General features: G+C 39.9%; 1 protein-coding gene across 1 annotated transcript; it reads right to left on the reverse strand.

Annotated features, from left to right (window-relative positions):
• Positions 1–499: 499 nt before the first annotated feature.
• Positions 500–11,857, reverse strand: LOC126720402 (disease resistance protein Pik-2-like). Its single transcript, XM_050422837.1, has 2 exons — positions 10,835–11,857; positions 500–1,239 (listed from the first exon to the last, which is right to left on the reverse strand). Exons 1-2 carry the CDS (start codon positions 11,807–11,809, stop codon positions 787–789), a joined length of 1,428 nt encoding a protein of 475 aa, XP_050278794.1. The 5' UTR covers positions 11,810–11,857; the 3' UTR covers positions 500–786.
• Between the last annotated feature and the right edge of the window lie 15,075 nt (positions 11,858–26,932).

Consider the following 26,932-nt stretch of genomic DNA (forward strand, 5'->3'; position numbering starts at 1 on the left):
GTCAATCTAATGATTTCTCAAACTCTAAACTTGCTTTTTTGTTTTAGGGTATATCACAAAATCAATGGTATTGGTAAGTCCATCTGTCAAAATCTGTGAATTTTTTTTTCACTGCTAGCATGTCGGAGCCAAGTCGGAGTCGAAAAAAAAAAAAAAAAAAAAAAAAAAAAAAAAAAAAAAAAGAAGAGACACTCGCCGGACATCGGAATCCGGCGAGTCATACCCATTCCAGTGTCCGACACCGACATGGCGTGTCCATGCAACCTAGGTTTGCCTTGATAAGTGACAGCTTCTATAACGAAGTGGAACACTCAATTCCTAGATACACTTGTGCTCCTACAACAGCATTTGGGCAACCAACAAACAAAGAGAGCTACTTAGGAAGTCCAAAGATCTCCTTGGGCAACTTGGTGATAAGAGTATTTCTAAAGTCAACAATTATCAGGTTCGGAAGCTTCTTCTTAATAGATTTTGGAACTGAATCTATCCTTGTACTTCTTCTGGAAAATGTTGCAAGGTTGCATTTTCCATTTCTAAACTTGTTATTAACTTGAATTTTTTGAGAAGTTCTTTGGCCATTGATTCTGAAAAATTTTCTACCTCATACATAGAAAAAGAACGAACATAAGAGAGGTCTGTCCTTTGTAACATGGAGGGGAAGCAATTGTGAAGAGATAAGCGACAGGTTTTCTCTCCTCCCAAACTGGCACTTGGACTTCTAAGAACATTAATGAAGTTTACCTTCTCAGACATGGAAAGGATGAACCCTCTTGCAAGATTAGAAACTTAACAACTCCTTATTCGTCCTTCAGAATCTCGCCTGGTCACATGAACCATGCTCATTTGAACTAGCTCAACTAAGTTCTCATATGCCACCTGATCCAGAGTTTTACCTTCTTTTTCCTCAATGAACCAGCAACCTATCAATTGGTGGATCAGTGTTCCACGTTTAACAGGGTGAAACTCAGGAAAATTGCAAAAGTGCAAAAAACAAGACTTGAGGTTGGGCGGTAGATGGTAATAACTATGCGAGAAAATTTTATAGCAGGAAAGAGAGACAGGATGTCCTGGTTCACATGCAAGGCTATCAAGTACATTCTTAAACTTTGTCCCAATACGTGGCTTATTTGACAAGAAATTGGCAACTGCAACAATTGCATGTGGCGATTTTTCACATCTTATCACAATTTTCTCACACCAATCAACCAAATGATCCGGGCATTTATCACCTTGGAAGACCTTTGAAAGTTCAAAAACGTGTACAAATACACTTTTGAACGTTTAGACCCCCAAAAACCAATTTAATCAACACACGCAATATGTTAAACAACTAGTGTGCGGAAACTTAACATATGCTATAACATGGAATTGATTAAAAAACTATCTAAGCCACAACAAAATAAACCACAGCAGATAATGTAAAGGCAGAGATAGAGAGGAAGGAAGATGCAAACACAGCGATAACACCAGATATGTTATCGAAGAGGAAACCGAAGACCTCGGCGAAAAACCTCTCCGCCGCCCTCCAAGCGGTAATCAATCCACTAGAAAATACAGTTGGGATACAAGGACAGCAATAGACCCTCCAAGCCTAATCTACCCAATGCACCTAAGCCCTCCAAGCTTCTTGCTCCAACGAGGTTGCGCCGAACCTTTTTCTTTTCTAGCTTTCCGGATTCCGCTACTACACCGTAGCATCAACCAATGAATATTGGCTCCTTCCTAACTGCTTCCCAGAACTCCAAACGTCTGTCTCACAGAGATGATAATGGTGAGAACCAGGTTTGGTATAAAGGCCTCTCAAGGATTTGACAATGGAGAGGAAGAGAGTGAGGGAATTTGATGAGACTCTAAGGTAGAGATTGTGGGTGAAACAATCTGGTTTTTCTTTAGGGTTTCTCTCTCAAAATTCTCTCTGGAAGCTCTCTTTCAATCGTGGGTTAAAAGGGTATTTATACTGGAGTGAAGAGGAATGCGAAACGTCAGGTTTTTCCAAAACAGGGGTGGCTCGCGGCTTGACCTCGCGGCTTGACTAAGTCGTGAGTTCCAGTCGCGAGTTAACCGTATGGCCAGTTGTCCTGTTTTGTCCTGTAGTGCTCCAGCTAGCATGACTGTTCATCTTCCAGCATGCTTGGCACGTGTGCATCTTCTGGCGGGTTGAAGCCGCGAGTCCACCCGCGAGTCCCAGCCGCGACACTCTGTTTTCTTGCACACTCTTGAGCAATCTTCACACTATCTCACTCACTACCCTTACAACAATCCCACCTAAATACAGGGTTACTAAATGCTGAATTACAAGCAAATTTGGCACGGAATAAAGCCAATTAGATGGTTGAATAAATTCAACCTTACAATCTCCCCCTTTGGCTATTCCGTGACAAAACCCTAAAACAGACTCTAGACTTAACATGTGAGTTGGGAACAGTTGATCAAAACTCACTCACACCTAATTCTAGAAGCTGTGAAGCACTTGAATCATATGAACATAAACTCCTGAAACACAACAATACACCATGATCATTGTAAGCAGAAAATTATTAATGCATACGAAACAGGCAATATGTGATCAAGCAAAGATGGAGTTAATAAACAAACCATGGCTTGATCAACCAAGTGAACACCACAAGGTAGTGATCACAGTGTTCATTCACACTTGGAATGAACACAAGGACATACAAGTTAACAAGCACAAGGCAAGACACTTGTATGTACAACACTCAACCAATGCATAGCACACAAGGCATATGCATCTAGGAACAATCCTACAAGGGCACAAGAGTGACAGTACATAAACCACAATGCAGAACATTTAGATTAAAGTACTGATTTCAACATAGCATAAAGGCTGCACTTAAGCATGGTACATACCACAAGGCCTACAAACTATGCATAAAACATTAACCCTAAAAGCTTACATAAGCATATGGGTACAAAACAACAAATACCTGAATAACAGTTTTACAAAACATAATATATCAACTTAAAGAGAAGAAGGAAACAACAAAAAAATAAAGACACTCCCCCTTAGGGTAATATCCTCCCCCTCTGATTATGCCTATCACTCCCCCTTTTTTGTCATGGAATAGGCTAGTCATCCTCTTCTAGTTTTCTCTGAATTTGATCCAACTGAGTCTGAAGAGAAGTAAACTTCATATCCCATCGGTTGCTTTGATGGTGTAGAGAAGCAGTGAGTCCAGACATCTTTGTATTCAACTCGTGGACAGAGGAAACAATGCGATCAAGTTTCTCATCGAGGGAGAGATTGCTGAACTGAGAGTCACTGTGAGATGCAGAAGTTTCTGGTTTGGCTCTCTTCCGACTATGTCCAACACTTGCATTGTATGTACGCATGTTGATCGGACTCGGTTTGGGGATAGGAGACTCATCAGCCGTTGGATAGATCCCCTTGAGCTTCAAGATCCGTGAAATGAGACTGCAGAAAGGAATGCAGATCCGAGACTCACTGCGAAGAACCGTTTTGCGCAGAACATGAAAGATGTGAGCACAAATGTCGATTTCTTCATCAGAGATTAGATCATGAAGAAACAAAGCACGTCCGAGATTCATATACCCAGTACTTGATAAAGGGTACAAATTGTGAAACATCACAATTGTAAGCACTCGCAGTTTCGGAGAAAGGGAGGAAACACTGATGGATTTGCCATTGGGTGAGAACTCCAAGTCTTGACCAAGACTTTGTTTGAGAAGCTCCTCATCAGGACATAGATCATCATAGACCGGTGAATGACGAAAAATGGGTCTGTTGATGTGAAGAATTTCTGCCAGGTATGTAGGAGAGACAGAAAAGCTCTTTTGCCGAACCCAGCACTTAAGCTCATCTCCTTCCACAATTGCGTTAGCATAAAATTCCTTAACCAACTCTTCATACACGATATCCGGATCAGAGAGAAGGTAATTCCAATCCTTGTGAGCAAAACATATCGGAATGTCAGTGTTGTGAAGTGAAGGCAGATCCACACCTCTTTCTAGTAATGGTGTAGCATGAAGAAAGAAATTCTCATAGGACTGAAAAGCTGAATATGATCTGAACTTATTGGGATCAAATCGTTGTGATGAAGAACGAGTCACTTTCGGGAGAGGTGTGTCTTCATCAACATCAATTACGGGTTCCTTCCCTTTGGAAGAACCTCCTTTCACAGCAGCCTTTTTGAATGGAGACATGACCAGTCTGTATTATAAACAAGGAAAATGACAGAACACAATCCAACAGACTATATCAGCAGTGGGTTAGTGAAAATGTAGGAACAACGAAGAAACCCTAACAGCTGGATGAGAATGGTCAGAAAATAGCAATGAGGGACACCAAAAGCCCAAATTAGAACTACTCAGGAGAGAGATCAAATATAACCACATAATCAGCTGCAAAAGGACCAAAAGCAACACCACATCAACAAGATACCACACAAGATCAAAGTGAAACATGATAGCAACAACAGATCAGACAAAAAATAGCTAACCCTAGCTAAGCACATGATGAAGAACACAACCAAGCAAAATAAATTAGCTCAAAAACCAGAAGAACAGGTTACCATAAGCTAACGATGACATCACAAAACCCATCACAAAATCACACTCAAAAGAGAATAATCCAGAGGGAAAACCATGACAACAGGAAAAATAGAGTGCAAGACAAAGAACCATACCTGTGAGTTGACGATTTTTAGCTGAGAAGAAGCAAACAATGGAGATCGACAATGGAGGCACGGTGAGAAAGGGAAAGTGCAGAAGAAAAAGACAATGAACAGTCACAAAAAGATCGAGGGAAAACAGAAAATTTTAAAAAACTGCCCCTGTATGTCCAAAACACGCGATTTTCGCGACTGAGACAAGTCGCCACACAGTCGCCAGATTAAGCCGCCAAAGAACACAAAAACAAAATTTTGAAAAATTTTTCTAAGTGTTTTTCGCGACTGGAAGGTCTACCCGCGAGTGAGTCGCGAGCTGAGCCGCGAAAATCTCTGAGTGAATCTCGCGACTGGACCTTCCACTCGCGAACAAGTCGCCAAACATGACCAGCGAAGATGCGACTGAGGCTCGCGACTTGGCATACCCGCGACTGAGCCGCCAAAACAGGGCAAAACTGTATTTATGAAATTTTCAGAATTTTCCAACAAAACACTTTCCAAAAACACCTAAAATACTCAAAAATCTTTTTGTGCTTGAATTAACAAAGATTGAGCATGTGAAAACACATTTTATCAAGTACAATCACACAAATGAATATGACATTTATCGAACATAAACTTGTGTGTTGTGTGTGGATATCAACAATGAGATAGTCCTTTGTCTAATGTAAAGCTTCAATGATCAATTCAACCAAGGCATACACAATTAGCACTAGATCATGTGACCAATCTCAATTATAGAAATATGAATATATGACTTCCCACACAACTTGATAACATAACTAGGAGCCTTTCATTTGACTCCACTTTCAGCCATAACAATTGATCTTTTGAGGCAATCATCTCTCATTGTGAGAGGGATAGACAACACTTTTCTTTGAAGAACAGGCCTTTGGCCTTTTTGAAAGAAATTTCACTTTTGATATAAGGTCGCTTACCCTTTTTCCTAGTCAAATACTAGAATGTGCGACAGGCTTTTGCAGCTCAATATCTCTTTTCATTTGGAGATTTACATTTAGTGAGCTCTTTTTAGCAAAACAAAAAAAATAAAAAGTGGGAAGAGATATAGACACAAGTCTATGCATGTTTCAAGATCAACATAACCATTCACTAATCATTCATGACAAGTTTGAAGATCTATTTACAACAATCACATAGATTTCAAGATTTTTCCCATAGTGATATGAGTGCATGAAAACAAGCAATGCTCGAAAATGCACAAAGCCATTAGCACAAAGATACAAGGCAAAATGAGTTTTAAGACAAAAACTCAACAAAGTCAATCAAGCTTTTTGATTTTCAAATTTTTTTATGTAATTTTTTTGGATTTTTGACTCAAGAAACAAAAAGTTTGATAAAACACAGACATAACCAGCAGTAAACACAAAAGAACAAGCAAACAAGAAACAAGTTGCAAAAATAAGTGTGTGCTCCAACACAGACAGATATATATAAAAAAATGAAGCACACAACACACAAGAGAGTCAAGGAATTGTACCGACACCAATGGTCTTACGGAGTGATTCAAACCGTGGACCATCGAGAGGCTTGGTGAAGATATCCGCCTTTTGATTATCAGTGTGTATGAACTCAAGACACACAACTCTTTCCTCTACCAAATCCCGAATGAAATGGTAACGTATCTCTATGTGTTTGGATTTTGAATGCTGAACAGGATTTTTGGAAAGATTGATGGCACTGGTGTTGTCACAGAAGACACACATTGTTTCTTGAGGAATTCCATAGTCATGAAGTAATTTCTTCATCCAAAGAAGCTGAGTGCAGCAACTTCCAGCAGCGATGTACTCTGCTTCTGCAGTAGATAGAGACACTGAATTCTGCTTCTTGCTCATCCATGAAACAAGATTGTTACCAAGATAAAAACAGCCGCCTGAAGTACTTTTCCGATCGTCTACACTGCCAGCCCAGTCAGCATCCGAATACCCAGCAAGACACGCATTTGAGTCTTTTGAATACCACAGACCATAGTTTGCAGTACCATTCACATATCGAATGATTCGTTTAGCAGCAGTCAGATGAGATTCCTTCGGATTAGCTTGGTACCTGGCACAAACGCCCACACTGAAAGCAATGTCCGGTCTACTTGCTGTAAGGTAGAGCAAACTACCAATGATGCTCCTATACAATGTGGGACTTACTTCAACTCCTGATGAATCCACATTCAGTTTAGTGGCAGAGCTCATGGGAGTGGAGGCATGTTTTTTGGAGTCTAGGCCAAACTTCTTGACAATATGTCTGGCATACTTCTCTTGAGATACAAATATACCCTCCTTCTGTTGTTTGACTTGAAGACCCAAAAAGAATGTGAGCTCCCCCACCATGCTCATCTCAAACTCCTTCTTCATCTCCTCAGAAAATTCAGTAGCACGATCTTCGATAGTTGCTCCAAACACTATGTCATCAACATAGACTTGTGCCACAAGGAGATAATCTTCATCATTTTTGACAAATAGAGTTCGATCAGCATACCCTCTCTTGAAACCTCTATCTAGAAGATAATGTGTAAGACGATCGTACCAGGCTCTAGGCGCTTGTTTTAAACCATACAGTGCTTTCTTCAATCTTAATACATGATCTGGAAAATGAGGATCCTCAAATCCTTTTGGTTGCTCAACAAAAACCTCTTCATTTAGATATCCATTCAGAAAAGCACACTTAACATCCATTTGATAAAGTTTGAACTTCAGAGTGCACGCAATGGACATGAGGATTCGAATGGATTCGAGTCTTGCCACCGGAGCAAATGATTCATCAAAATCCATCCCTTATACTTGTGTGTAGCCTTGAGCCACCAACCGGGACTTGTTTCGAATTATCTCTCCATCTTCATCAGTTTTGTTTTTAAAAATCCACTTTGTGCCTATAACATGAACGTTCTCAGGCCGTGGAGCAAGTTCCCACACGTCATTCCTCACAAACTGATTCAGCTCGTCATGCATTGATTCAACCCAATTCTCATCTAGAAGAGCCTCTTCAACCCTCTTTGGTTCAATCTGTGCAAGATAACAGTGATAAGTTACATGATTGGCTAGCAGAATATTTCCTTTCCTGAGGCGAAGACCGTCATCAAGTGATCCTATGATATTACTTTCCGGATGATTCTTGAGAATTCTTGAGGAAGGCCTTTTTGAAGTGGAAACTTCATCACTACGAGAGATAGGAGGATGAACTTCTGGTGGAGTAAGAGGACTTGAAGTTCTAGACATCGATCTCGTTTCCCTTCTTGGGTTGATGGGAGTCGATTCTACTTCTGGTATAGGTTCTTCACCTTCTATATCCAAAGCTTCTACCTCAACATCAGGTTCTTCGGTGCTCGGCCCTTCTACATCATCAATCATTTCCACCTTAGGTAAGGCATCATCAATCTTGACATTTATGGATTCCATCACAGTCTTTGTTCTCTTGTTGAACACTCTATATGCTCGACTTGTAGTAGAGTAGCCAAGAAAAATACCCTCATCACTTCTTGCATCAAACTTCCCAAGATTCTCTCGATCATTTAAGATATAACATTTACTTCCAAATACCCGGAAATACTTCACTTTAGGCTTCTTCTCATTCCATATCTCATATGCAGTCTTCTTTGTACCAGCTCGAAAGAAAATCCTATTGCCAATGTGACACGAGGTGTTGACAGCTTCTCCCCAAAAATTTTGAGGTATTTGCTTATTAAGCAACATGACTCTTGCCATCTCCTGAATCACACGATTTTTTCTCTCTACCACTCCATTTTGTTGTGGAGTTTTGGGAGCTGAAAACTCTCTTTTAATACCATTCTTCTCACAGAAGGACTCGAATCTTGCATTCTCAAATTCTCTCCCATGATCACTTCTAATTTTGGCTATTGGAATCCCCTTTTCATTTTGTAGTTTCTTGCACAGAATCTCCAGCCTCTCACAAGCTTCTGATTTTTCTCTAAGGAATTCAACCCAAGTGTATCTTGAGTAGTCGTCCACAATGACCATAATATATCTTTTTCCCCCTAGGCTTTCAGTTTTGGTGGGCCCCATCAGATCAACATGAAGTAACTCCAAACAACGAGAGGTGGCTATCACATTTACCTTGTGATGACTTGCCTTAGTTTGCTTCCCCATTTGACATGCACCACAAATGGTCTTCTTTACTTTTCCAAACTTAGGAAGTCCCTCGACTGCTTCAAGTTTGGAGACTTTGGCTACTTGTTTGAAGTTGGCATGCCCAAATCTGTGATGCCACAGCTCCAACATATCCACCCGAGCACTTCTACATGATATTGGTGTCGTGGGAACTATTCCATAACAGTTATCCGTAGTCCAATTTCCTTCCAAAACCTGAATCCCCTCTTTATTGATGATCAAACATCCTTTCTTGGAGAATTGTACCAGGAAGTCATCATCACAAATTTGAGTGATGCTCAGCAAATTCGCCTTCAGCCCTTTTATGAACAGCACATCTTTCAACAGAGGCAAACTGGGTATCTCGATGGTTCCTTTGCCTAGGACTTGAGCATGGCTTCCATCCCCAAAGGTCACATAGTCACCCACCTTTTCTTTGAGTGACTTAAACATTGACTTATCCCCTGTCATATGGCGAGAACACCCACTATCAAGATACCACAAACATGCATTAAACACCTTTAATGAGGTATGCACAAATAGGTTCACATGTGACAGACAATCTTGACCTTCAAACACAAACTCATCATCAGGTTTCATGCTACATTTAGATTGATTTTTCATTTTCAGATTCTCAATCATCTCACACAACATTCTATTCTTTCTTTTATATTTCTTAATCAATGATTTTGATTCAGATATGCTACTGCGTAAGACAAGATTCTGATTCTCAAGAAATTTCAGCATGTGAACAAAAACTCTAGCATGTTTCTTAGTTTTTAATAACTCTACAAGGTTATCAGTAAGACACCTTTCAGTCATATGCATAGAGACATTTTCACAAACACTTGAGCTACAATTCAGCATGGTATAAACAAAAACAACAACCACAACTCAGGGGTCTAGGATCACACAAATGGTAATGAAACCAAACAGCTGTGTACCTGCTCTGATACCAATTGAAAGTTCAAAAACGTGTACAAATACACTTTTGAACGTTTAGACCCCCAAAAACCAATGTAATCAACACACGCAATATGTTAAACAACTAGTGTGCGGAAACTTAACATATGCTATAACATGGAATTGATTAAACAACTATCTAAGCCACAACAAAATAAACCACAGCAGATAATGTAAAGGCAGAGATAGAGAGAAAGGAAGATGCAAACACAGCGATAACACCAGATATGTTATCGAAGAGGAAACCGAAGACCTCGGCGAAAAACCTCTCCGCCGCCCTCCAAGCGGTAATCAATCCACTAGAAAATACAGTTGGGATACAAGGACAGCAATAGACCCTCCAAGCCTAATCTACCCAATGCACCTAAGCCCTTCAAGCTTCTTGCTCCAACGAGGTTGCGCCGAACCTTTTTCTTTTCAAGCTTTCCGGATTCCGCTACTACACCGTAGCATCAACCAATGAATATTGGCTCCTTCCTAACTGCTTCCCAGAACTCCAAACGTCTGTCTCACAGAGATGATAATGGTGAGAACCAGGTTTGGTATAAAGGCCTCTCAAGGATTTGACAATGGAGAGGAAGAGAGTGAGGGAATTTGATGAGACTCTAAGGTAGAGATTGTGGGTGAAACAATCTGGTTTTTCTTTAGGGTTTCTCTCTCAAAATTCTCTCTGGAAGCTCTCTTTCAATCGTGGGTTAAAAGGGTATTTATACTGGAGTGAAGAGGAATGCGAAACGTCAGGTTTTTCCAAAACAGGGGTGGCTCGCGGCTTGACCTCGCGGCTTGACTAAGTCGCAAGTTCCAGTCGCGAGTTAACCGTATGGCCAGTTGTCCTGTTTTGTCCTGTAGTGCTCCAGCTAGCATGACTATTCATCTTCTAGCATGCTTGGCACGTGTGCATCTTCTGGCGGGTTGAAGCCGCGAGTCCACCCGCGAGTCCCAGCCGCGACACTCTGTTTTCTTGCACACTCTTGAGCAATCTTCACACTATCTCACTCACTACCCTTACAACAATCCCACCTAAATACAGGGTTACTAAATGCTGAATTACAAGCAAATTTGGCACGGAATAAAGCCAATTAGATGGTTGAATAAATTCAACCTTACAACCTTCGTATAGAAGAGCTCCCACGCCTCTTCCCATGTTAATGGATTAAGGTTGAGATCATAGATATAATCATGAGAGCTTGTACAATAAGAAGCTAAATTGCGATAACGAGTGGAGATGATTATTTTACTACCTTGTTTTTTATTACAAGGAAGTAACTCGTTAATGCAGTTCCATTGATCTTCAGACCAAATACCATAAAAAACAAGGATGTATCTTTTTTGTTGTAAATGAAACTGCAAACTCCTTTTTTTGTATTTTCCTCGGTCAAAAGGTAATTCCAGTTCCTGAAAAAGTTTCTCTAACAAGTCCTCACAAGAAGGAGGGATAGAAACCCAAGCACTGCATTCAAAACTATTTTTGACCATTTCAAAGACTTCATGGATAACAGTGGATTTACCTAAACCCGGGTCTCCGACTACTGAAATTACTACATCCCTTGGCTGATCTCCCCTTAAAACACGATCAAGAAATGCCTTTACACGCCTCTTAATGCTCACAAGAACATGATGGTCATTCCTGGAAAATGATACCTCCCCAGCTGTAGTAGAACTTGAAGCAACTATAGGGGGACAAATGCGAAGTGTATCTAAGTGTTTGATGTTGTCGACTTTTTTCTTGATATCTGCCATGCAGGAGGACAATTGCCTCAGTGGAAGAAAGTCCTTAACAGAGTGAGCAACATCATGAAGAAATTTTGTGATCCAATGATGATGGGAGTGTTCAGGAACTTCACACATGAACTCTTCAATTGCATCTTGAGTCTCATATGCTAAATCTTGCACTTGTTGAACTCGATCCTTCAAACCTGCTGTATCTTCTCTTCCTTCCGTGTCCTTCAGGTAAGCTATTATAGTATTCAACCATTTTCTTACTTCTTCAATGTTACGACGATCGCGGCCAGAACATATTTTGTAGAGAAACGGTACCACCTTGGAAACTACAGTTATTGCTCCTGAGAGTGCAATTTCTGCCATTGTTTGTCTTCTCCTTCTTCGATTCCAAGCAATCAGCTTTGTGACGAGTTGAGACTTGAGTGGAAGGGCAATAATCTATGAAGCACGGGTGCGTTTCGGGACTCAGGTGTGGGTGCAGGTGCGGGACTCGGCAATTTTTGAAAAAGTAGGGTGCGGGTGCGGCAGGACTCGGCGATTAAAAAATTATTAAAAATATTTTCATTTATATTTTCTATATATTTTTACTATTAAATATTCTTAAAAAACACATTAATATACCTTGATTCACAAAACAAAGAAAGAAGAAGGCAAGAAACACATTTGAGGTCAGAATTTCAGCTGCTCCGGCGAGTTTCAAGGCCGATTTCGGCACGTTTCAGCTGTTTCCGGCCTATTTCGGCCGTATCGGTCGCTGGCCGATACGACCCGATATGGCCGATACGGCCCGATTCTGGGCGAATCAGCCTAGTTCGACACGAATCGAAGCCGATTCGGTGCGAATCAAGCCACGTCAGCGCTAATCGAGCCGAGTCGACACGAATCCGAGAGGAAAAAAAAAAAAAAAAAAAACTCAGATGCGGCACCAACACGTGGTCAACCGCGTCGAACTCGGGTGCAGCACCCTCCCAGCAACGTCCGTACTTTCTAGGCAATAATTAAGTAAGATCCAAGATTGAAGATTAAAGATTGACGAAGACAAAAAAGAAGATCAAAGAGAAGCTGACGAGTGACGAGGATGCGATGAGATGAGGTTGTGTGAATTGGGACAATTGATTCAGACAAAAGGAGTAAAGTTCATCAAAAGGCCTCTTTTTCTCTTTTCTATGAATAAGAGAGATTTTATAATTTTGTAAGAAGAAGAATATCCAGCATCCAAAAACAACTAGTCAACAACCATCCCCCGGTTACCAAAAACAAAACAACCATCCCCTAATTCACACGTGTACCACTTACTTACAAAAAGAACATGGCAAATTCCCCTTTCCAATTTTTTTTTTTAATCAGAATTTGCCTTTATTTTTATTTTTCTTTATCTTTTTTTCCCCTTTCTAACTATAGACATCTTTTATATATATATATATGATAGCATTTGTACTATAGACATCAATCGAAGTCTATCAAAGACTAGGTATTGATTTATTGGGAAAAATATTGTTTCCAGCTAGGTTACATTCTACTCTTTTACATTAATATCTATATTTATAATTGACGAAGGTATGCTTATATATTAAAAAAATGGTAAATTATGTATTTGGCTCTTATTTTATGTATTATATTTTAATTTAGTCCATAATATTTCAATTGTATCAATTTGGTCTCTATCTTTTCAGTGTCGTGTCAATTTAGTCATTCCCATTATTTTTTGGATGAAAATTAATGACGCGTCTAATGGTCAAAATAAAAAATTAGCTTTCATTGATATGATAATACACAAAAATTTTATTTTGACCATTTTCCATGTCATTAATTTTTATCTAAGATATAACGACATAGACTAAATTAAAAGGTTAGAAACTAAATTGACACAATTGAAATGTTATGGACCAAATTGGAATATGATGTATAAGATAAGGACCAAATACATAGTTTACCCTAAAAAAAATGTTTAACTATAAACATGATTAAATTTATTTTACTCCAACATACCTACTGTGAGGACTGAATTTGGATTGGACCCAATATAGGATAGGAGTTTAGCCCAACAAGCCCAAACAATGAATTTGTAGAGCGTGGATGAAAGAACTTGTTCTATTCCGAAAGAAAGACAATAATAGTTGGTGATTTAAGGGCATTAAACATAAATAAGATAAGGAAATCTGTTCTCGGCACGGTCTGAGGAGCTGTGTTATAAGATCTTGTTGATGAACAAAGTTACAAGAGTTCAAAATATTATTACAAAGATTTCTTGATTTTTTTCTCATCCTTTGCTTCAGGCCACCTTCTCATGCTATATACTACAATCTTGGTATCATCTCCACCATACACATGTAGGTTAGATTCTAGGAATTCCTTCTTGTCCCATCCAACACCTCCCAGAACCATCAACTACTCATCCCTTATCCAATGTCCAACTCCTAGTTGTGATGCAACCTTGAAGAAGGTCCGAGATTATAGGACATTCTTACTGACCTCGGGTCCCCATTTCCGAGATGATTTTTCTCCTTGGACGTATGTTGGATTTATCACATACTATCTTTATTTTTCTTCTTATACCATTCCCATTATAACCTTATTTGACCATCCTCGGATTGGTTAATATCCTCGAATTGGGCCATAGGCCCAATTTGTACAACTTTAATAATACCTCCTGACTAACTGGCCTCCACACCTACTATGTATATGGTAATTAAAGAAACTATCTATATATAATTTTAGTCACATAAATTTTTTAATGAGTAATGTGACTTGTTTAAACAATATGCATGGAGTCTTTATAATTTGACACTTGTTTTTTTAGAAAGTTTATAATTTGACACTTAATAAATTGAAAAAGATAACTCTAAACATATTTAGAACCAAACTTTATCCTTTTTAGCAATGGTTTTCTCCAAAATAAAAAAATAACTTTATCCTTTAAAAAATGTCCATATTTTAACATATGAAAGTTGGTATGAAATAAAAGATGTGAAAAAACCAATGTAAGAGTATAAAAGCCTTAATTTAGAGGTATTCTAGACTCACACCCTCAATGGCAGAGCTAGAAATTTGTCTTTGAGGAGGGGGGCCAAATAATAAATGAGATGACTAAAAAAATTTCCTTTGTATATACTATATTCATATTATGTACAATAGTCTAAAATAGTACTATAAAGACAATTCAATACACAAATTTAGTACTTTATAACTTTCTGTGTATTATTTGAAGAACATTAATGGGAAGTTGAAGTTTTAACATTAGGACAAAAAAATATAGAATCTTCTTACTTATCATCATTTTTTTTAAAGAATGAATCACTTATAAACCTAGATATTCAAATTAATTACAACATATTAAGTATAATGATCGACATAAGGAATTACAAACAGGTTGAAGATTATTAAAAATTAGACAAACAAGTATCAAATGCATAAAAAATTAACATAATAAAATAAACCCATGAAACATTCCGTTATTTTCTTTATATGATGTATTATATATTTTATCATTTTAATAATAATTTGTTGTATTTATATTATATGTTATATGAAATTATATTTTATCAATTCAATAACAAATAAAAAATAGAAAAAGAGTGATAAAAGGAAAATAGAAAATGGAAGAAGAAGAGTGCATAGTACACGTTACTGGGGAAGTAAAAAAGATACTACAATTGTTATGATGTGAAACCACTCCCCGTTTGGTACATCCACTCAAACATATATTTTCAGTATTTAAACAACATTACACGTATTTTCACATACATTTTCATTCACATATATTTCCACACATGTTTTCAAAATTCAGTTTTTTTTAAGTGCATGTACCAAACACTTCCTAAACTTTGTGTTTGAAGCGTGTGGTTTTTAACTTGTACACATCTACTCACTCTCTCGAGGTTAGAGTAAATTGCAGAGCTTACGACTTATGAGAATCATAAAGAAAGGATGAAGGAGCCTATCTGCCTAGAATCCCAGATGCAGATCTATTGGTAGTGCAATCTATCGAGGTGGTCTTAAAAGGAAGTTGAAGAATACATGTTGTTCCTTGGTACCAAGATTCTTGCAAAACATAGCCTTCTCCCACCGTTAACTCCAAAGTAAGCCAGAAAATTTTTTAACAGGGAGCAGATTTTTATTTATTTTGATGTTTTAAAGGAGGAAGGAGCATAATTAAATTGAAAGCCTTATAAAAAAATTTTGGTGGGATCAGAAAGGAGACAGGAGGAAGATTCATTAGGTTAAGTGGGAAACACTATGCCTTCCAAAATCTAAAGGGGATATGGGCTTCAAAGACTTGGCCCTTGTCAATGATGCACTACTAACCAAACAAGCATGGAGACTTTTGCACAATCAGAATTCCCTATTTTATAGGGTCTTCAAATCAAAATTCTTTCCGAATTGCTCGTTTATGGAGGCCTCAAATTCTCATTCAGGATCCTATGCTTGGCAAAGTATCCTAAAAGGGCATGAAGTTTTGTTGAAAGGTGATAAATGGAGAGTAGGAAGTGGGGAGTCCATTAATGTGTGGCTTGATGCTTGGCTTCCATCATTAGATCACCCATGGATCCAATCACCAATTGTTAAAGGCTTTAAGGATATTAAAGTCCAAGATCTCATTGATCCGGTGACACACAACTGGGATGATTGTCTCATACGTGGAATCTTCAACACTCAGGAGGTAAGTTTGATAAAAAGTATTCCACTATGGCCTACCCCTGTTGTGGACAAACTCACATGGCCTTTCAATGCATTGGGTACATATACTGTCAAGTCAGGATACAAGTTCTTAGCAAGAGAAGAGATCCACAATCGATCTCCTAGGCACCATCACAACAGTGAGCTATGGAAGCTGATTTGGGATCTTGATGTCCCAAACAAAGTCACAAATTTTGTATGGAGGTCAAGTAAGGATGCAATTCCAGTGAAGAAAAACCTGAAGAGGAGGAAAATCTTGAATGAAGACACATGCGATCACTATGGGCAAGCGGAAGAATCGGTCTTACATGCAATTTGGGAATGCTCAAAGCTTACTCCAATCTGGGATGCCATACCAGATTTCTCATTCCACCAAGCTCGTTCATTCGCAGATATAAAAGAATTGCTTCTCTATGTCTCAAATGTATGTAGTAAGGTGGAATTAATGGTGGTCATTATGTGGAACATTTGGTTTCGTAGGAATCAATTGAGAGTGAGCAACAAAGATCACCCTATATCGCAGGTGATTCCAACTTCCCAACAAGCCTTAACGAACTATCAACAAGCAAGCAACGTGCAAAGAGCTCATAGGGTCACCCCACCACCAACCCAAGTTGCATGGCACCCTCCACCTGATAGCTGTTTGAAAATTAACTTCTATGGAGCAACAGTCAATGACATAAATAAGGCAGGCCTGGGAGTAGTTATTCGGGACAGCTTTGGTCAAGTGTTGGCCTCACTATCAGAGCAGATTCAACTCCCTTTCTCTTCGGACCTGGTGGAAGCAATGGCAACAGCAAGAGCTCTATCCTTTGTTGCAGAATTTGGCTTCTCAAGATTCATCTTAGAAGGGGATTCAACAAAGCATTACAGAGCAAGGAAGACTCACTAGCTCCCTTTGGTCACATCTTAGCTACAACCAAAACCACAATAGATGTCAATTGTGTTTCATTTTCCCACATTCGTAGACTTGGCAATGTTGTTGCTCATAACCTTGCAAAACATGCATAACATGTTGCAGGTTTACAGGTGTGGATGGAGGATGTTCCTCCACACCTCTATTTTGTATTGTTAACCAACTATGGTTGATTTAGTTTAATGAAATTCAAGTCTTAATTCTCAAAAAAAAAAAAAAAAGTTTATTTTTTGAGATGGTTGTTAAGATAATTATGTTTTATTATAGGTTTTTGGATGTCCAATTAATTTAATTCATTGTTTTATCTTCTAAAAAAAAAAATCATTGTTTTATACAATTTATTATTGTTAATAGAGTTGTAACCTTATTTAAAAATTGGGAGGGGGGCCAAAGCAATCTTCTGTAAGAAGTTGACCATTCAGACAATGACACAATAACACATTAAAGAATGTAAATTCCATCAATGTTTTCCAACTATAAGGAACTTTTCTTCTCTTATATAATAATAATTTATAGTTCTAAGCCATGCAAATGCTTATATTTGGCAATTTTCTATGTAAATTTACGAAGTTTTCTACGCATGCTGAGGAATTTCATATTTGAAAACTTTAAAGGGGCAACCAGATATATATGTTCTTGGAATTACTTTTTAAGGTTGTTTGTATCTTTCAAATGACTGCATAATGCAAATTCTTGTGTTGATTTTAGTTTGTGATATTTACAAAAGAACAAAGTTTAGCTACAAAATTGGTTGTAGCCTAAGACTACAACCTTACTCAATAAATTAAATATTACTACATATTTTGAAAATCTAACTGTTGTATTACATATTCTTTACGCTCTTAATACACATATCAAATTTTGTATCAATTGAATATTATTTACTAGATGATCTATCAGCTTATATTTTATGCATAATTTTAAACTACAAAAACTTGCAATTTAAACAATTTATTGATGGTATAGCTATTAATCTTCATTTTTTTAGAAATTTTGCAAGCATGAAGTATATAAGAAGAATATGTAGTCTAATGGTGGATTTGTCAAAATTTACTTCCAATAAAAAGATATTGAATAAGGTTGTAGTATAAAACTACAACCAATTTTGTAACTAAACTTTGTTCTCTGCAAAAAATAATTGAGAATGTTGCCAAATCTAAATTTGGCAGATTTGGCACTAACTACACTTAATAGAATTTTTAATTTTAATATTGAGCTTTAATAGGTGATGATGCCGAAAAATCACCAATAGGTCACACAGCACTCGCACACTCAAAGTAGACCTGCACAACAAAATAATAGAAGACCTCATAGAGAGCACCGGTGTGGTGCCGGCCAAATACCCTCCAAAGGTCAAGTTAGAATTATTCTCACAACTCTAGAGTGCTAGAGAGGGTAAATTATGCATACCTTGATTTGTGAGGGTATTGGGGCTTTTATAGTAGTAGAAGGTTGGCCTCTCTTCCTTGACGTAGAAGTCTTTTCCTTATAGGACTCTACTTAAGCAATCCCAAACATGATGGGCAAAACATTTCCTTATAGAGTGGGTTTTTCATTAAGCCCGTATCTTCTAGAATTATCCTTGTACTAGGATTTTGATTTCCTTTAGGATTCTCTCAGATTTCAAACGTGTGCAACAAGTATTTTAAGTCATGCCAGGCCCTGGGCTCTCTCCTATTGCCGGCCCATGGGCTAGGATCCGTCAGGCCCAATGTAGCGAAGGTTCATCATGCTATTTTTTACCCCTTCAGTTGCCCCCTTCACCCTTTGGTCCGTCATGATTTAGGTGGTCGAACTAGTAGGGTGACGGTTCAATTTTAATTGGGGGTGACGATTCAATTTTAATTGGGGTTGACGGTCCAAGATTATTTAGGTTGACGGTTGAAGGCTCTTGAAGTTGACAGTTGAGGTATCTTGAAGTTAACGGTTCTTCAAGGGGACATAAACTGCGAACATTTGTTGACAGGTTGTCAAGCATTTATGAGGCATGCCACGTGTCACTTTTTGATTGGATTTTGTACTGGATCGAAGCATTGCTTCGTCTTCCGTGCATCTCTCATATATTTAACACACTTCTCCCCCCTCATTTCTACAATTTTTAGCCAAAACATATTATCAGAGCAACGTCATCAACCTTGTCAGAGCACTCCGTTGAACATCTGTACCCGTCAACTATATAACCTTTGACTTTCCGTTACTCAGAGCGGTGAGTATTTATTATTATTTTTTCCAAGTCTTGCATTTTGTGCTTACATTTTGCTAGACCTACACACCCGTCAGTCACTACTAGATCTGTCAGTCTTAGATTTTGTCGTCAATTGTAGGCAATGTCTAGTGCGTCAAGTAATCAGTCAGTAGTTCGTGATAGGGCAGAATACGAGGAAGTATACCCGTCTGGTCATAAAGACCCAGAGAGTCCCGGTGAAGAGAGGAGTCCATCTGCCTCTTCCTCGTCCTCAACAAATGAGGATATGGAGATGGTTGAAGTAGAAGACACGTCTGATGACGGCGAGGATCAACCATTGGGATCCGTCATCAGTTCTGATGGACTTAGGGAGTTCATCATGCTACTAGAGTGGATGGTGCATAAATTCACATCCGTCATTAGGGAGAAACATTTCAGCACTTTTAGGGCTAACTTTCAAATTCCGGACTACATTCCAATCCGTCTACCCTACGTATCAGAGAAATGCTATTACGACGGGGTAGAAGGTGTCGGAGTGTACGAGCAGATGCTGAAGGCAGGACTTAGGTTTCCGCTTAGTACCCTACATAGAGAGCTTTTAAAATATTTGGGTTTGTCCATCAACCAGATATCCCCAAACACCTGGAGGGTCTTCACAGCAATGGAGATTCTCTATGGTGCTTGACAGACGGCGCTAGAAGGCTGACGGTGCGTGAATTCCTTCATTGCTACAGTCCAGACGAGATTGACAGGTCAAGGGGAATGTAGAGTTTTGCCAGTAGGAGCCCGTTGTTGAAGGTCATTTTTGAAACACCCAACTCAAATAGAGACTGGAAGAGTCGTTACTTCTTCCTAGAGGGTGACGAGTGGATGAGCCGTCCAGGAGAGATGGACTATATGCCCGTCGACACAACTTGGGGAGTATTACATTCATCTCGTATGCATCCGTCCTAATTTGCAAATATTTTCTATATTCGTCAGCTATGGTTCTTTCTTCTAATCGTCTATTTTCTCTGTAGGTAGATGGCGCCCACAAGTTAGTATTGAGGAGTTTAGTTTCCTCGAGAAGATTTTTCAGAAGACCAAGCCGGAAGAAAGGACTTGGGCGAAGTTGGTAAACCCAAAGACCATTCACTGGTATTGTGATGGTCCTGAACCAACTCCTGAAGCCGTCAGATATAACGAGAGAATTCACAGACGTAAGTCCGTCAACCTTCATTTTGTATAAACGGCTTCAACTTAGTTAATGACTTTATCCGTCCTTCTTTGCAGAGATGGACGATGCTAAGAGGAGGGCTCTGATAAAGGCACAGCCTGCTAAAAGAAAAGAGTCCGGCGAGGTGGTTCCCAAGGGGACGACTCCATCGATAAAAAGAAAGCCTCCTTCCAAATCTGATTGTCCTCAAAAGCAGTAGAAAGTCTCTCTGGAACCTGTCGTCGGGTTAATGGCTGAGGGTACGAAGACCGTCACCCCAATAAAGCATGGGTCCGGCAAAGGTTTGATGAAGGCCCCGTCCACAAGCCAAGAGAAGCCTCCTCCTCTCCTTCGTCACACAAATTCTCCTTAGAGAAGCTTTCTTCTATAATCTCGTTCGAGGATTACGAGGATTTGGGTAATCACTCAACGGAGGCGATGGGGGAGATGGGTCTTTTTGCTGTCGCACAGGTAATGTTTGCCCATCGGTTTATGCCCGTCCATTCTACTTTGTCTTTGTCTAACACTCTTAACTTGTTTGTTTCAGTCCTTCGTCATGATGAAGGGTCTAATGGACCGGTGCCTCAATTGTAAGGCGGCCCTGGAACGTGTTCGAGCAAAGGCAGAGCAAACGGAGAGTGAGTTGAGTCAACTTAGCAAGTGGAAGTCCACTATGGAGAAAAAGTTTGACCTTTCAAAGCAGGTGAGGAATGAGCTTGATTAAAAGACGGAGGAGGCTGGGAAGGCCCTGGAGGTAAAAAAAAAGGAAATCCAAGACTTGAAGGAAAAGCTCCGTCAGGCTAAGGAGGTAGCGGTCCGAGAATACCATGATTCCGACGCCTTATTGGGCGAGCTGGGGGGATCGTTCCTTCAAGGCTTTGATGACGCACTCCGTCAAATTAAGAAAGCCTACCCTGAACTGGACGTGTCAATGATAATTGTCAATGACCAAGACCAGACGTTTGCTTTCCCCGTCGCCTCAGAAAACACAGACGACCTCTTTGCTGAGGAGGCAGTTCAAGGTGATGGAGAATCAGCTCCAGCAAAAAATGTTCAAGTTGCCGACCCGAAAATGTAATAATTTTTTTTTTTTTTGAGAACGATTCGTCCTTAATTTTATGTATTAAACAGTTACCCTCTGAGGGTTTTATCCGTCGTTATTGCATTATTTTACAATTTTATGCTTGCTATATCAATCTTTATTATTTTTTGAATGATGCATAAATATCCGTCCTCTTCAAGTTGTTCATTATAGAACTGGCCATTTTTATGGACTTGTGTAGTTTTTGTTTTTGGACGATCCGTCCTACTTGAATTTTTTAGGTAACCTACCCGTCCTTTATTGTGGACTTGGAAATATTCACCTAATGGGGCAATCCGTGAAGTTGACGGGCTTGTGTCCGTCCAATTTGTTGTATATCAAACGCTGTCTGGGACTACCCGTCTATGTGGTGGATTTTGTTTTATCCATCCATTTTTATCGACTTTAAGGAGTTTCTTACGTCAGGGACGATTCGCCTACATAGCGTAATTTAATTTCATCCGTCTATTCATGGGCTGTGATTGTTGCCCGTCTAGGATGATCCGTCCAATTTTTGGACTTCAAATTTTCATCCTCTTGGGATGATCCGTCCACTTTGTGGACTTGTTTTGTATCCGTCCATTTTGGACTTCAAATTTTCATCCTCTTGGGATGATCCGTCCACTTTGCGGACTGTGTAACCTATCCATTCATAATAAAAATCCATGTGGAAAAAATAAAAGTTGTATTTGAATATTCTTCTTAAAAGAAAATGCGTTTGTAGAGAAAAGTACCTGCCCCCTTGGGCTTAAAAAGGCACAAAAAGATTGTAGCAAAAATAGTTAAAGAAAAACTAGTAATTGTAGCTAAAGGTTAAATAAACTGGGCAATTGGGATCGTTGCTGTTCTCCGTATTACTTCTACTGGTAGTACTTTCGCAGGTGCTTGGTATTCCATGGATGTGGCAGCTTCTGTCCGTCTAACGTCTCTAGGTGGTAAGTGTCATTCTTTTGCCATAACGTAACTCGGTAAGGTCCTTCCCAATTAAGGCCGAGCTTCCCTTGGGTAGGATCTCTAGCGGTGCCCATGACCTTTCTGAGTACGAGATCTCCAACTTGGAAGTCTTTGTGTCGGACCCAAGAGTTGTAGTGTTTGGCCATGCGGTCCTGGTATCTAACAAGCCTTTGTTCTGCGGCCGTCCTGATCTCGTCTACTAGGTCAAGCTGTAGCCGTATTGCCTCGTCATTTTTGTTCTCGTCATGGTTGTGCATCCTGTAGCTCGTGAGTCCAACTTCGGTTGAGATGACCGCTTCGCTCCCATACGTTAGTAGGAACGGTGTCTCCCCCTGTTGATGTCCTTATTGTCATCCTGTATGCCCATAGTACGCTTAGCAATTCTTCAAGCCATATACCCTTTGCCCCCTCGAGCCGAGTCTTGATAATCTTAAGCAAAGATCGGTTTGTGACTTCGACCTGGCCATTAGCCTGAGGATGTGTAGGGGAGGAGTAGTGGTTCTTTATTTCTAACTATGACCAAAAATCCCAGAAAGAGTCGTTGTCGAATTGCCTCCCGTTATCCGAGACAAGGACTCTAGGAATGCCAAACCTGCATATGATACACCTCTAGAAAAAACTTTGTACGTTCTTTTCCGTAATAGTGGCCAAAGTTTTAGCTTCCACCCACTTTGTAAAGTAGTCAACGCCCACTACCAAGAACTTCAGCTATCGTACTACTGTTGGGAATGGTCCCATAATGTCTAATCCCCACTGAGCGAATGGCCATGGGGCCATCATCGGGGTCAACTCTTCAGTTGGTTTTCTAATAATGTTGCTGAATCTTTGGCATTTGTCACAAGTTTTAACATAAGTCTCGGCATCTTTTTGCATGGTTGGCCAGTAGTACCTTGCTCACACAAGCTTGTGCACCAACAACCTTGACCCTGAATGGTTTCCACAGATTCCCTCGTGTACCTCCTTCATGACGTAGTCTGCTTCTTCTGTGCCCAAGTATCTCAGATATGGACGTGAGAAGCCTCTTTTGTACAAGACGTCTTTTATCAAGACGAACCTCGCTGCTTGGACCTTCAGCTTTCTCGCAGCCTTCTTCCCGTCCGGTAAGACCCCGTTTTTTAAGTATGAAACTATCGGTGTGGTCCAATTACTTTCGGAGCCTATCTCCTGCATGTCGCTGAAATCTATTAGTGGAGAAAGCTGAACAAAAGAGAGTACAATACCAGGGATTATCATATGCTCTGCTGAAGCGGCTTTGGCTAGACGGTCGGCGTGCTCATTTTCTCCTCTGGGGATTTGGATGATTTTGGCCTCTAGGTTGTCTATTCTTGCCCTTACTTGATCAAGGTATCTCTTCATCCTTTCGCCCTTGCATTCATAGTGTCCATTCACTTGATTAGCCACGACATGAGAGTCGCAATAAATGACTACACTCGCGGCTCCTGTTGTTTTGGCAAGGTCGAGGCCTGCTACTAATGCTTCATACTCTGCTTCATTGTTGGTGGTGGGGAAGTCGAGACGGACCGTACATTCAACCCTGTCTCCTTTGGGTGACAGTACTACAATGCCAGCCCCCCTGGCTCGTCTGTTGGATGATCTGTCAGTATATATGCTCCAATGAGGGGACTCTTCTACCCCCTTGTCCTCGTCATGTGTGAATTCTGCTATGAAGTCAGCGACGATTTGTCCTTTGATGGCGGTTCGTGGGTGGTACTTAATATCAAACTCGCTCAACTCTATAGCTCATAACACCAGTCGACCCGCATCTTCAGGGTTGCTCATTGCCCGTCACAAGGGCTTGTTGGTCAGGACGTTCACTGTATGGGCTTGAAAATATGGCTTGAGCTTGCGAGCCGCAGTAACTAATGCAAAGGCAAGTTTCTCCATAGGTGGGTATCTTTCTTCGGCACCGCGGAGCACCTGGCTGGCGTAGTATACGGGCTTCTACACCCTATCCTCTTCTCTGATCAAGGCGGCGCTGACGGCAGCAGGGGAGACGGCTAGGTAGAGGAAAAGGTCTTCACCTGGTTGCGAAGGACTCAGCAGCGGTGGGGAAGATAGATAGGCTTTCAACTCCTCAAATGCTCGCTGACACTTGGTAGTCCACTCGAAAGACTTCTTCAATGCGCAAAAGAAGGGTAAGCACTTGTCTGTGGCTTTTGACACGAATCTATTCAATGCCGCTATTTTGCCGTTGAGACTTTGTACCTCCTTCACATTTCTTGGTGGAGCCATCTCCATTATGGCTTAGATCTTGTCCGGGTTAACAAGGTCGTCAAGGTCGCTAGACACTCGTCCCTTGAGAGTGTTCATCATTACTTCCATCTGTTCCTTCATTGCCTGCATCTCTGTGATAATAGATGGCGAAGCCGTATCCACAAGGGAGGGAAGGCTCATGTTTTGTCGCTCCGGTCTGCTTAAGGCATTACTGGCTTATGGTCTCTCTTGATTCCTCCTTTCAGTGCTGGTTCCTTCTTGATCCACTCCTTAGTTATTTGGTGTTGCGTTTTTCTGGTTCAGCTGCTCCTCCAGGTTGCAGTTTTGTTTGGTGAGGCGCTCTACGGCTGCGGCGAGAGTCTTAACCTACTTCTCAAGTGTGGTCGTGGGGGGTTCTTCTTCTTGACCGTTGTTAGTGGTCACCATTGAGCGAGTGAGCACCATGCAACTCTTTTGTTCGGGAAGCAATAATGTGGCTTAAATGTTGTTCCCACAGACGGCGCCAACTGATGATGCCGAAAAATCACCAATAGGTCACACAGCACTCGCACACTTAAAGTAGACCTGCACAACAAAGTAATAGAAGACCTCACAGAGAGCACCGGTGTGGTGTCGGCCAAATACCCTCTGAAGGTCAAGTTAGAATTATTCTCACTACTCTAGAGTGCTAGAAAGGGTAAATTACGCGTACCTTGATTTGTGAGGGTATTGGGGCTTTTATAGTAGTAGAAGGTTGGCCTCTCTTCCTTGACGTAGAAGTCTTTTCCTTATAGGACTCTACTTAAGCAATCCCAAACGTGATGGGAAAACATTTCCTTGTAGAGTGGGTTTTTCATTAAGCACGTATCTTCTAGAATTATCCTTGCACTAGGATTCTGATTTCCTTTAGGATTCTCTCGGATTTCAAACGTGTGCAACAAGTATTTTAAGTCATGCCAAGCCCTGGGCTCTCTCCTATTGCCGGCCCATGGGCTAGGATTCGTCAAGCCCAATGTAGCGAAGGTTCGTCATGCTATTTTTTACCCCTTCAATAGGATTTGGTTAAAAATTGATGTTGAAATAAGGGTACTTTTCTACAATTTCTTAAACATTTCAAATATATTTTTCTTTTTACCCTTCTACTATACATGAAAAAGGATACCTAGGCTTGGAATTAATACTATGGTTAGGGGCTAGGGTTTGGTTTGAATTTATTTTTACTATTAAAACTCTGTAAATTAATCATGACTAACAATAATTGTATTAATGAACCCAAGGGTTTAAAAGTTTTTAATTTACAAAATATTTCGAAATGCACCACGCATCGCGTGGGATATCGGCTAGTATATTATAAAAATTGGATCTATAACTGGTGGATGCATACAATGATGACATGTGTTTTTTTCTCAAAGTATACAACGATGACTTGTGGTGACTTCCTACATTTTGTTAGTATTATTATATGGACAAAAAACGCCATGTGTCAAACAATTATTTGTACATGTTAATATGTTTGACATTTTTTCAATAATAATTTACAAATTTAAATGAAATAAATGCATTTCTTTAATATGTTATTTATGTTCACAGTTTAATTTTTATTTATGAGCACAAATTCTTTTTTGTTTTTTGGTGAAACTTCTTAATTTGTTATTTGACTATTAATTTTCCTAATCATTACCCTTCCAGTGGCTATTCAAGTTTTCTTTGTTGAAAATTTAATTATATCTTATTATGTATACATTACTAAATCTAATTATCTATATCTATGATAGATTTAAAAACAAAGGTGTGATGCCCCGATTTGATTGATTGATTGTGTGATGTGTGTGGGTGTGTGATGAGTCCCACATCGGATATTTACTGGGTTGAACTGGGCTTTATTAACAACTACAAGGAGCTTCAATTGTGACTAGTCCTTTTGAGGTATAGCGTAGATGTGGCTAGCGCCTTTCCTTGGGTCGTTACATATGGTATCAGAGCCGGCCCGGTAACCCCGTGTGAGCTCAGAGACACTACCCCACAAAGTGGGCCCTAACGAGGACGTTAGGGATTTAAGTGGGGGAGATTGTAATGCCCCAATTTGATTGATTGATTGTGTGATATGTGTGGGTGTGTGATGAGTCCCACATCGGGTATTTACTGGGTTGAACTGGGCTTTATTAACAACTACAAGGAGCCTCAATTGTGACTAGTCCTTTTGAGGTATAGCGCAGATATGGCTAGCGCTTTTCCTTGGGTCGTTACAAAAGGATTAGCTTTAAGTTTTGTTGTTCTCCTATGTT

Source organism: Quercus robur, chromosome 4 (genome assembly GCF_932294415.1).
Source record: "Quercus robur chromosome 4, dhQueRobu3.1, whole genome shotgun sequence".
NCBI classification, from domain to species: Eukaryota; Viridiplantae; Streptophyta; class Magnoliopsida; order Fagales; family Fagaceae; genus Quercus; species Quercus robur.